Below are 13,490 nucleotides of genomic sequence, written 5' to 3' on the forward strand. Positions count from 1 at the left end.
GGTTTTTTCTTTCTGTAAAAAAAATCAGTATTTAGCAGGGTTATTATAGTTACATGAAACAAAAATACATCGAAATCATTTATTGAAACATTACTGAAATGAAATATTAAAAATATTTTTATATATAAAAAAAAGCTATCCATCATACTTATTTAGTTAACTTGTAGTTGAAATAATAATAATAATAATTAATTGAAATAAAAAGGAATCAAAACATAAAAAAACTGACACATTTTTTGTAGCATATATATATATATATATATATATATATATATATATATATATTATATGTAAGCAAGTTCAAAATATGAATAAAAACTATAATATCTCAAAAATACTAAAAATATGATGATCGATATAATATATAACCAGTCATTTTATGTAATTTTACAATAAAATTTTGCTAATTGTACAATTCTTAGACGTAAAATATAACAAATCAATATATAATTTACAGTAAAAAACTGTAAACTGATATTCCCCCTCCACATTATTTTGTATAACAGTTTTGCCATGTTTGTTATCAGTTATGTAAATTAGGGATGTATTTTACATCTTCTGTTGTTTAATGAATGTTTATTGGATAGTTTTGAGTTACCATGATGTTGTTTAGTGCTTGCGTGAATGAATCTATATATTAGTATATACTTCAGCGTCTGGAAAAGCTGCTTGTGATGAACTGATTCTTCATGTCGCTGTCTCTTTTACCATCTGCATTATTATGGCGGTTGTCTATTCATGTTAACGATACAAAACTGATTTTGGTAGCAGCATGCATTGTTGAATTTACCAGTTCACACTCAAATGGTCTTGTTAGAAAATTACAGTTTTATACTGTAAAATGTACAGTTTGTTCTGTAAATGTTTTTACAGTTTTCTGTATTTTGTACATAATTATTTTGGCAACCACAGCTGCCAAAATTATTTTGTGAAAAACTACAGATTTCAATTTTATTTTATTTTACAGTTTTTAAACATTGAGTGTGACACTGGGACATGAAGAGTTAATTATAAGCTTAATTTTGAGACCGAGATCTCAATTGCAGCTAATTCTTGGGAAATGCACCTGTAATGTAAATGAACTGGCATTGTGCGTGATGTATTTAATCCCAGATTTTCTCTTTTTCCAGAGACTTGAGTGAGAACTTCATCCAGGCGATTCCTCGAAAGGCCTTCAGAGGAGCGACGGACATCAAGAACCTGTGAGCTCATGACACGACAGCACAGAGATGACGAAACTAACTAGACTAAACCAACCCATGTTTAACCCTCCCTTCACTGTGTTTTACAGTCAGCTAGACAAGAATCACATCAGCTGCATCGAGGACGGAGCTTTCCGTGCACTACGTGGACTTGAAGTTTTGTGAGTATATAAAAACACGTTTTACAGTCTTTAGCATCCATCATTAATCTGTGTGACAGAGCCTGAGCATTCACTGAGATCTTGTTCATAATCACAGGACGTCTGTGTAATGAACTAGAACTCGACATGGAATCCATAATGCAGGCTTTATTATAAAGGCTTGTAGTCGTACAGGCAATGGTCGGTACCGGCAATATCAACAGCGTGGGCAGAACAGAGAATCAAAATCCAATAACAAGCAAGGGGTCGGTAGGCAGGCAGCAAAGGTACGTAAGAGATAACAGACAAGATCGGTGACAGGAAATCAAACACGGGTAGTAACGCTCAGAAATAACAGACACAGCAAATCAAGACTTCGCGTTTGACCTATGGTGGAAGTCCAGCTTATACGGGGTCGAGGGGCCGGTTTTCCAGGATGTAAACGATGAAATTCATTGACAAGATTGGGGTCTAGGATGTCCTCCGAGTTTACCCACTAGCGTTCCTCTGGACCGTACCCCTCCCAGTCGACCAGATACTGTAGGATTCTACCCCGACGTCTGGAATCGAGCAATTCCTGGACTTGGTAAGCCTCCTCGCACTCTATGATGATGGGTTGAGGGGCCTGTGCACGGGACCTCCCCTCTCCCTCGTCTCTGGGACCAGCAGCGGGCTTGAGCAGGGATACATGAAAGGTAGGAGAAATACGATATGTGTTAGGCAGTGCCAACCGGAATGAAACTGGAGTTATCTGTTTAGTGATTTGGAATGGACCCACGTACCTTGGACTCAACTTGCGGCACGGGAGCCGGAGACGGAGATCCCGTGTTGATAGCCACACCCACTGGCCGGGCTGGTAATTGTGACCTGGGCGCCTTCTGCGATCCGCTTGCTCCTTTTGCCTCCTCACAGCGTGTTGCAGATGAACATGAGCCCGATTCCACACCTCCTCACTGCGTGCCATCCAGTCGTTTACCGCCGGTACATCGGAACATTGGTGGTTGGAATCCCAGCACACATTTAAAGGGGGTCAGACCCGTAGATGGCTTAATAAGGGAGTTCTGTGCATATTCGGCCCTTAGTAGATATCGCGCCCAGTCGTCCTGATTCTGGATACAATAGGCTCTGAGGAAGCGGTTTAGCTCTTGGTTGAGCCTTTCAACCTGTCCGTTTGCTTGAGGGTGATACCCAGAGGTGAGGCTGACATTAATGTTCAGGGCTTTGAAGAAGGCTGACCATAATTGAGAGGTGAATTGTGGTCCTTGGTCTGACACAATGTCCTCGGGTAGGCCGTATAATCTGAAGACCCAGATGCACAGGTGTTCTGCCGTCTGGAGAGCGGTAGGTAGTTTGGGTAATGGGATGAATCTGCAAGCCTTGGAGAACCGGTCTACGATGGTGAGTATGGTGGTGTAACCCTGTGAACTGGGAAGATCCGTAACAAAGTCAATGGCAATGTGTGACCAGGGTCGTTGAGGAATAGGTAATGGTTGTAGGAGACCGGCGGGAGATTGTTTGGATGCCTTATTAACATTATAGTTATTGCATTGCTGAATGTAATTTGTTGTGTCCTTGTAAAGAGATTCCCACCAGAAGCGGTTCTCCAACTGATTGATGGTGGCAGTGATTCCTGGGTGACCGGATGATGGATGGCAGTGGACTTGACTGATGACCTGGTCACGAAGATTCTCAGGAATGAAGATTCTATCGGCTGGACAGGCTACTGGGTTCTCGTTCTGCTCCCTGTGTTGTTGGAGTAGAGTCATGATATCCCATTGAATGGGAGCAACCACCACATGGAACGGTAGTATGGGTTCTGTAACAGATGGAATGTTCTCCTCCTCGAATTGACGTGACAGGGCATCTGCTTTAGTGTTCTTGGAGCCGGGTCGGTAGGTTACCGAGAAGTGGAATCGTCGGAAGAACAAGGACCATCTAGCTTGACGGGGATTAAGGCGTTTGGCGGTGCGTAAGTACTCCAGGTTCTTGTGATCTGTTAGTACAGTGAATGGATGTGTGGCTCCCTCTAGCCAGTGCCTCCACTCCTCAAAAGCTGCCTTCATGGCAAGGAGTTCCCGATCTCCGACACTGTAGTTGCGTTCTGCCAAGTTGAGTTTCCTGGAATAGAAGGCACAGGGATGGAGTTTAGCGGCAGGATCTGGTCGTTGTGACAGGATAGCACCAATGCCTGTGTTGAATGCGTCTACCTCGACTATGAAAGGTAATGTGGGGTCAGGGTGACAGAGGATGGGCGCGTTGCTAAACCGTTGTTTCAGGGTTTGGAATGCCTTGTGAGTGGATTCTGACCGTTGTAGTCGATGAGTCCCCTTCTTGACTAGTGAGGTAAGCAGAGCGACAACAGTACTGAAGTTCCTAATGAATCTCCTGTAGAAGTTTGCGAATCCCAGAAATCGTTGCAATTCCTTAAGGGTTGTGGGTTCAGGCCAGTTGAGCACGGCGTTAACCTTCTTTTCGTCCATGGCTACCCCTCCGGGACTGATTATGTATCCTAGGAAAGTGGTGGAAGTTGTGTGGAACTCGCACTTCTCAGCCTTGGCGTATAACTGGTATTGGATGAGACGTTGGAGAACTGCTCGAATGTGTTGTATGTGTTCAGGAAGGGTGTTAGAGTAGATCAGGATATCATCGATGTACAAGATCACAGATATATTCAGCATGTCTCTGAAAACCTCGTTAATAAATGATTGAAACACAGATGGACTATTGGCTAGTCCGAACGGCATCACAAGATACTCATAGTGTCCAGTGGTGGTGGAGAAGGCGGTCTTCCATTCGTCTCCCTCCCTAATGCGGATGAGGTTGTAGGCGCACCTCAGGTCCAGTTTGGTGTAGTATTGGGCGGTGCGAAGTTGTTCGAGGGCTGAAGGAACCAATGGGAGTGGGTATCTGAATTTGACTGTCATTAAGTTTAGTCCACGATAATCAATGCAGGGACGGAGACCACCATCCTTCTTTATTACGAAGAAGAATCCGGATGAAGCAGGGGATGTGGATGGTCTGATGAACCCTTTTTGGAGCTCCTCCTTGATATAATCCTTCATAGCGTCGGACTCGGGTTGAGACAATGGGAAGATGCGACCCTTTGGAGGAGAATGCCCTGGCAGAAGATCGATTGCACAGTCATACTTGCGGTGAGGAGGTAAGGTGTTGGCCTGTTTCTTACTGAAGGCCTCCAGAAGGTCTGCGTATTCCTCTGGCAGATCGGGAATGGACTCTTGAACTGAGCTAAGTGACACGGAACAGATAGGAATAGGTTTGACCAGGGAAAGACAGTTCTGTTGACAGTAGTTGCTCCATCTGACCACTTGACCTTCTCTCCATGAGATTTGGGGGTTATGCAGACGTAGCCAGGGTAATCCAAGAATCACGGGTGTGTGAGATGTGGGGAGGATGTAGATTTGGATCCTCTCCTTATGCAAAAAACCAGCCGCCATTACGACCTTGCGGGTGAGATGAATGATGGATCCAGAGCCCAGTGGTCGACCATGTATTGTCTCCACTGAGAGAGAGGTAGAGCATTGGATAAGTTGAACGTTATACCTCTTTGCAAATTCTACAGAGATAAAATTTCCAACAGCCCAGGAATCGAGTAAGTCAGAGGTGATAATTTGTCTGTCGTTAATCCAAAACTCAACAGGAATGCTTACACTCTGGGTATCACACATGGAAGTGAGGGGAGTACTCACCAAGCGCTGAGAGAAGGTAGATGTATGAGTGGAACAGTTATGCCGTTGATGGCCGGGTAGTCCACAATACATGCATAACCTTTTGGAAATGCGTCGATCTCTCTCCTCCGTAGATAGGTGGTAAGTGTTGACCTGCATGGGTTCAGTAGATTCCTGAGAAGGCAAGAATGCTGGGTGCGCAGTGTGACGGGATTTGGATCGCCGGGCATGTTGCAGATTATCAATGGATATGGTCAGCTCGATGAAGCTGTTGAGATCTCTGCCCTCGTCTCTACATGCTAGTTCAGTTTGTAGCTCATAATTCAGTCCTTTGCGGAAGAGTACCTTTAATGTGTCGCTCACCCAGTTAGTTTGTGCAGCCAGAGTGCGAAATCGTAGAGCGTAATCTGCCGCCGTCATCCTGCCTTGTGACAACTCCAATAAGCGATCTCCAGCTCCCTTTCCCTCCTTAGGATGATCGAATACTGCCCGGAATTGCTGCAGGAAATCCTGAAAGGAAGTAAATGTGGATCCATCGGGTCCCCACATGGCCGTAATCCATTCTAGTGCTTTATCAGTCAATAGAGAACAAACAAAGGCGATCTTATCCCCAGTATCCGTAGTGTACAGTGAGGGTTGTTGTTCCACAGAGAGCATTGCAATAGAAATCCCTTACACTTGCTGGCGTCACCGTTGTATTTATCCGGGAAAGCAAGACGGGGATTGGCCTGAGATGGCGTTCCGGACGCGTGGGCAATGGCGGATGCCTCCGGCGTTGGTGGGACCGTGGGAGCTGTATGGAGATTCTGAACGGCCTTGACGAGCTCCTCCGTGATCGTGGTTAGACGATTCAGCTGGAACTGATTGGCCGCTATCTGACTGGCTTGGGCCGCCATGGCGGTATGAAGACCTTCAAAAGCCGCTGGATCTCGTTGTGGCGAAGTCTTCTGTAATGAACCAGAACTCGACATGGAATCCATAATGCAGGCTTTATTATAAAGGCTTGTAGTCGTACAGGCAATGGTCGGAACCGGCAATATCAACAGCGTGGGCAGAACAGAGAATCAAAATCCAATAACAAGCAAGGGGTCGGTAGGCAGGCAGCAAAGGTACATAAGAGATAACAGACAAGATCGGTGACAGGAAATCAAACACGGGTAATAATGCTCAGAAATGACAGACACAGCAAATCAAGACTTCGCGTTTGAACTATGGTGGAAGTCCAGCTTATATACACAGTCTTTGATGACGATCACCTGTGCAGGTGATCAGAGTCCAAGTACGGGGCTTATGGGAAGTGTAGTGTCGTCAGTGTAAGTGAATGAATGGATGCGTGTGTGTCAGTATTCAGGTGAGGGTGCCCTTCGCTGGCCAACAGAGGGAATCACGGGGTTCGTCTCCATTCTTTGCATCGACATTACAGTATTACAGTTTTCTTCAGCTGCTTACATTTATAAAACTTTACACACAAATCCAAGAATTGCACAAACAAAATGCAAAGTGCCTCATATCTCTTGCAAAATAATGCATTCAAAATATCACAATCACATCTCAAAAGCAAACATATTACACTTTTTTTCAACTGCTCACACACAGAATCTCTCCTTGTCACACAGTTTCTGAAAGCTGTCAGTCAAACAGCAGAAGTACACACCAAATCTACAAAACCACTGTGCCAGACAGTGATGAAGCTCGTATGTGTTTGCAGTACGGCGAGCGTGATTTCACCAAGTACAACATGTTCCTGAAGCAACGTTGCAATCAACCAATCAGAATAGAGGGATAACTTTTCAGAATATACTGTATCTGTTTTAGGCTTAACTGGTTCATAATCAGAAGAGATGATCAGAGGGAACAATCATTCATTGTGTCTCTGATGTTTCACAGAACCCTGAACAACAACAACATCAGCAGCATCCCAGTGTCCAGCTTCAACCACATGCCCAAGCTCAGGACCTTGTGAGTGACGCACACACACACACACACACACATACAACACATGAAACACACACACACACACACACACACACACACACACACACACACACACACACACACTCTCTCTCACACACACACACACACACACACACACACACACACACACACACACACACACACACACACACACACACAACACACACACACACACACACACATACTCACTCACTCACTCACAGTCACAGACACACACACACACACACACACACACACATACTCACTCACTCACTCACTCACTCACTCACAGTCACAGACACACAGTCACACACACACACACATACTCACTCACATTCACAGACACACACACACACACACACACACACACATACTCACTAACTCACTCACAGTCACAGACACACACACACACACACACACATACTCACTCACTCACTCACTCACTCACTCACTCACAGTCACAGACACAGACACAGACACACACACACACACACACACACACACACACACAGTAAAGAGTATGTGTCCTCCTTTATCTAACAGAAAGAAGACCCTTCTAATCAGATCTAATCTAATCAGTTACTGGGTAAAGATGATTGGCTGTTGGTGTTAGTAGCACAGCTCAGTGACAGGCTTAATTTATCACAGCATGAATTTCCATGTCGGTCCAGACGGGTTTTTACTGGCAAGAGCTGGTTTGGTGTTGGACCAGCATGGCCTTTCTGCTGAAGCCGACTGAGTTTAATCAAGTCAAGAATCCTGGTGGGAGACCGGTAGCCCAAACACCACTTGATCTGCTGCTGCTTTTATTAGCTGAGCTCTGAGCAAACACCATCGACGGCCTGGTTAAAGAAATAACTGACCTGAAAACAAACATTAGCTGAAAATGTCCTCACCCTCAGGCTATCCAGGGTGAAGATTTGTTGAAATGCATAATTGCATCAGTGTCTCATCAATGGATGCTCTGCAGTGAATGGGTGCCGTCAGAATGAGAGTCCAAACAGATAAAAACATCACATTAATCCACAGCACTCCGGTCCATCAGTTAACATCTGGAGAAGACAAAAGATGAAACAAATCCAGCATTAAGATGTTTTTAAATCTCAAATCTGACACTATAATCCATAATAATCTGCTATTTTCTCTCACATCACAATCCAGGCACATATTTTTTCAGAGCTGTCTTGGCTTGTAAACAGTGCTTGATCTGTGCAGATTTCTCTCCTGATTCGGACACCAGAGGAAGCGTTATTGAGGATTTTTCATAGTTTAGCTGTGGATTACTTGTGGTTATTGTGATGTTTTTATCAGCTGTTTAGACTCTCATTATGACGGCACCCATTCACTGCAGAGCATCCATTGATGAGACACTGATGCAATGCTACATTTCTCCATATCTGAATTGGCATATTTTTTCAGTAAATTATTATTATTATTATTATTATTATTATTGCATGAACCAATATTCCTTTATCCTGCTGTTTAAAATAATTTGAGAAAAGCTTCATCCTAACATTTATTTTAATTTTTTTTCCACCTTCAGCCGTTTACATTCCAACAACCTGAACTGCGACTGTAATCTGGCCTGGTTGTCGCAGTGGTTGCGCGAGCGGCCCACCATCGGTCTGTTCACCCAGTGCAGCGCTCCGGCTCCGATACGAGGACTTAATGTAGCCGAGGTCCAGAAACACGAATTCAGCTGTTCAGGTAAACAGGCCTTCCAGTGTCTCCACCCGAAATCTGCTGCATTGCATCATCTGAAGTGAAGAACAATGGCTACTTCTAGTGTTTTGATGTCTGCTTACTGCGCACTTTATTGCTCACAGCCTCTTCTTATTCGATGCTAATGTGCCTCTGCAGGTCAGTCTGAAGACGCTGCTGTGCAGTCGTGTAGTTTTGCCACGGGCTCGTGTCCGGCCGTCTGCACCTGCAGTAATAATATAGTGGACTGCAGAGGGAAAGGACTGACTGTGATCCCGGACAACCTGCCCGACAGCATGGCAGAGATGTAAGATCCTGTAACTCAAACAGTACAGCAAGGTTCAAGCAACGCCAAGGTTGTGGGTTCAATTCCCAGGAAATGCATGAACTAATGAAATGTATACCGTGAATGCAATATAAGTTGCTTTCAATTAACCAAAATCACACAAAATATACTAAAAATTCACAAAATCCAATAAAATGCTAAATAAAATTGTATTACGCAAGCAACACCAAGGTTGTGGGTTCAATTCCCAGAAAAGGCATGAACTGAACAGATGTATATCTTGAAGGCAATGCAAGTCAGTTTGGATAAAAGTTTGAGCTTCTGAGGTGCTGTAGTACAACACAAAGGCCAGTATAATGTGAATAAGGGACACGCACAGACATGCACACACACAGTCGCATGATCTACAGCAGATGTCTTCGGACACGGAGAAGCTCAGTCTGCAGAGAGACGACCACAGGAATGTGCTGTCTGGAATCACTGCAATCCAAAGAATGTAAATTGTGTTTCTATATTTCCTAGCGGGTGCCCTGCTTTTGAAGAGAAAGGAAATTCTGTAAGTGTTCAAGTCAAACTGTGGCTCTGAAGGCACTAAATGACCCTGACAAATGACTTTCCTGATTTAAATGAGGCTTTTTCGACTGAAAACAACTGCTTTCTTCACAGCGCTGTGGCCTGAACCTGCAGGGTGTGCCATTAAATCCGACCCTTAAAAACTCTGGCTGCCCCCACAGACACTAATGACATCCAAACCCCACAGAAAGACATTCAATCTGTTCTCTACGCTTCTGCCACCAGAGGATTGTTTGCCATCAATGTTTCCTATGACAGCTCATTCCATCCAGGCCACAGAAATCATACACACATGGGAGTTCAGACTACTTTTGGAAGAATCACTGTATGTAGTCTTTGAATATACACTACATTTAAAAAGTTATTTTAGAAAAGCTAATGTTTCTCAATCAGTTTGTGATTGTACTCTACTTGTCAGGCCCCTTGCAAATGCACATTATACAGTACATTAAGGCTGGAATTCACTACATAACTTAAAAAATCTGAACAGATTTCAAACACTAGACATCACACACTTTGCGACTTTGTAAATGGTTAAAGAGAAAAAACTGGGCATCATACATTGACTATATCACACATTACCAGAGCTTTCCAACAAACTCATGCAGAAATATGTTCTACATATCAGAAATGCTTGATCTCCTCCAACTGGACTGAATCATAGTCTGAAGATAAAAAATAAGAGTCTGTTTCTGTTATACATTAAACTTCGACTCCCCGGTATCTGCAGACTGCCTAGCGCTGACTTGTCCGGAAAGAACATCTTGTGTGCAAACATTTAGTGTATTGCAGCTGTAAAGTATTCAGTGATTGTTTATTCTTCTTTGGAAGAAAAAAAAAGTGTCTAAACCTGCAGCTTTTGGAATTTAACAGTAAAGCAAGCATCATGCATAAATGTTTAGAATACACTGTAAGACATGAAATGATCCTTCATTATGCTGTGGGGGTTAAGCACTAGCAAGTTGCTAGAAAACCATTTCTACTGATCCAGTAAACCTGGAAAAGAACCGAGCAGGAAGAGACTAGAGATACACTCGAGACTTCGGCTGATATGGAGTGTGAGAGTGTGTCTGTGGCTTCTGCTCATGTGGATTCGAGATGGCAGTGAGACGAAACAGAGCGCAAAAACATCTCAATGTTGCAATAACGCCTGCATTTTTCTGTATCTCTTTTTTCGCAGACGACTGGAACAAAACAGCATCAAATCCATCCCTCCAGGAGCATTTTCTCCTTATAAGAAACTGCGCAGAATGTAAGTTTTCAGCAGCTGAGGAAACACAACATACTTTTATAGACATTATGCTCACTGTGCGGTGACGACCAGATCAAATTCAAATGCACAGATTAGACTAGTTCATACAGAATCAGGAGATGCTGTAACCTGCTCTAAATGAACAGCTGGAGCCAAGGTTGATGTGGTAGACCACCTTGAACCAGCAGAAACCAGCCTGACCGATTTAAACAGTGTGACATTCACTCTCTTTCCAGTTGACATGTAGCACGGCTTGTGAAAACCCAGATCCACAGCACTCTGTAAATTCCCATGTCATCTGGTGGAGGAGTATTTTCTCTCTCTGTTTGCCGTGCTGTACTGGCGTGTGGTTTGATGGCTAGACCACAGGCTTATTAAAGTCTTCTCCAGGGCCTATAATGACTGCCATTTACTAATAGTCCTCCCCACAGTGCCACCACAGCAGGGCTGGAGGTTCAGAGCTACACATTTACATACCTACAGTCAGACGAGCGAGATACAGGCCAGTCCTCTTCACTCATCATTTACTGAAGCGTGTCTTCATCCTCCTTCGTCTCTCTTTACAGAGATCTCAGCAACAACCAGATTTCTGAGCTCGCTCCTGATGCCTTCCAGAGCCTGCGCTCCCTGAACTCACTGTGAGTGTGTGTGTGTGTGTGTGTGTGTGTGTGAACTGTAAAGGATGCTGTGTTCTGTTGCTACTTTTGTTTCTTCGCAACCTTAAAGAAACTGTTTAACCAAAATTGAAAATTTCCTTTAAATGTATTCATGCTCAGGCCAGCCAAGATTAGGATGAGTTTGTTTCTTCATCAGATTTGGACAAATGTCTCATCAATGGATGCTCTGCAGTGAATGGGTGCCGTCAGAATGAGAGTCCAAACAGCTGATAAAACCATCAGAATAATCCACAGCACTCCAGTCCATCAGCTGACATCTGGAGAAGACAAAAGATGAAACAAATCCAGCATTAAGACGTTATCTCAAACACATAGAGTCTATAATCCATAATAACACTTCCTCCAGTGAAAAAGTGTTCTGGTCTGAATCAGGAGAGAAATCTGCACAGATCCAAAACAGCTCTAAACAAATATGTGGATTTGTTTCTTACAAACACACATCTTTTGTCTTCTCCAGATGTTAGCTGTAGTGCTGTGGATTATTGTGATTGTGTTTAGACTCTCATTCTGACGGCACCCATTCACTGCAGAGCATCCACTGATGAGACATTTCTCCAAATCTGATGAAGAAACAATCGCATCTGCTTACTGGATGGGGAGTAAATATTTCATTTTTTAATTATTAACTATCCCTTTGATGCAAAAAAATCCCCAAATATTCCCTTTTCTTCTTTGAAATAATTTCAGCAGCTAAAGTGGCAAATTTCAAGACCAGAAATGTATTTCTAATGTGAACTAAGAAAATTGCGGTCAGTTGTACCAGGGCTAAAGGCTGTGACGATGCTGCGGTCTGTCCTGAGATCGATCTGCAGCTCAGTTTATTGCTCGTGTGTGATCATGTGTGATCTTTAGCAGTGAGGATGTGTGTATGTGGTCTTCTGCTCACTGTCTCTCTGATGTTCAGGGTTCTGTACGGAAACAAGATCACAGATCTGCCCAAAGGAGTGTTTGACGGACTCTACGCCCTGCAGCTGCTGTGAGTGTGAGAGCCTCTTCCAGAGACAGATTTCATTGCTAAGTGGTTGCACAAGAGTATACAGCCATAAACTCAACGTGGACAGAACAGCTCAGATCATTTGGTTTCAGAAGAATCTCCCCCATTGGAGAATCTGTTGAGATATCTAAGAGTTTTTATTCATGATTGTTCTTTCATAAGGGCTGGGAAGTACTCAACAGGTGTAGATTATAAAAGTATATTTAATGCAAAGTGTTTCATCAGCATCTCTCTCTTCCTCGTGTGTTTCCAGCCTTTTGAACGCAAACAAGATCCACTGTCTTCGTGCAAACACCTTTCAGGACCTGCAGAATCTCTCCCTGCTTTCTTTATATGACAACAAAATCCAAACGCTGGCCAAGGGCACTTTCACTTCGCTGCGCGCCATCCAGACCCTGTGAGCTCACACACACTCACAACATATGCTTTTGATTTTCAAACAGTATTCATTTACAATCAAAAATGAATGTGCTTGCTTGCCTGATGTTGAGTCTTAATTGGCATTGAATAGATTTAAACCTTATGCTTCTATTTGTATAAAAACATGCAATAATAATTAAAACTGTATATGTGTTGTTGATGTAGTTTAATGAATATGTTCCACTGATCTTGCATGTAAAAATTTATTTGGTATATGGTAGGTATATTTTGGGTTTTATGGTTAATTGAGACTCTCCATAGGTGCAATGTGTTTTTTTTTGTTTTTGTTTTTTTGGTATTTTCCATCCCAGATAGGAGTTTTAATTACTCAAACATGTTCTGAGGGCAGAAAGGAAAGTGATTGGTTTACAGATTCAACCAATGAATTTGAAGCAGAGGCGGAGTCAGGAAATTTGAACGTGTGGAAGGAATACTTCAGACAGATACGTTACTGATGCTTCATGGGAGGCATTTATTGCAAGGTAAGTTAATTTACCATGTATTCTCATGAAAAAAAATGAAAATCTCTAACATTTTAGATAATTAGACACAGCATTATTAACATAAAAGATAATTAGTGAACAAAGATACACAGAACAAATAATC

General features: G+C 43.1%; 1 protein-coding gene across 1 annotated transcript in view; it reads left to right on the forward strand.

The window, feature by feature from the left end:
• Positions 1-13,490, forward strand: part of LOC132157499 (slit homolog 1 protein-like) — a 71,850-nt gene that overhangs the window by 27,483 nt on the left and 30,877 nt on the right. Inside the window, exons 5-13 of the mRNA XM_059566864.1 lie at positions 1,131-1,202; positions 1,292-1,363; positions 6,916-6,987; positions 8,525-8,688; positions 8,842-8,989; positions 10,722-10,793; positions 11,360-11,431; positions 12,375-12,446; positions 12,718-12,861. Coding sequence (XP_059422847.1) covers positions 1,131-1,202; positions 1,292-1,363; positions 6,916-6,987; positions 8,525-8,688; positions 8,842-8,989; positions 10,722-10,793; positions 11,360-11,431; positions 12,375-12,446; positions 12,718-12,861 — 888 coding nt within the window. The remainder of the gene's footprint in view (positions 1-1,130; positions 1,203-1,291; positions 1,364-6,915; positions 6,988-8,524; positions 8,689-8,841; positions 8,990-10,721; positions 10,794-11,359; positions 11,432-12,374; positions 12,447-12,717; positions 12,862-13,490) is intronic.

This window comes from Carassius carassius, chromosome 14 (assembly GCF_963082965.1).
Source record: "Carassius carassius chromosome 14, fCarCar2.1, whole genome shotgun sequence".
In the NCBI taxonomy this organism is placed as follows: Eukaryota; Metazoa; Chordata; class Actinopteri; order Cypriniformes; family Cyprinidae; genus Carassius; species Carassius carassius.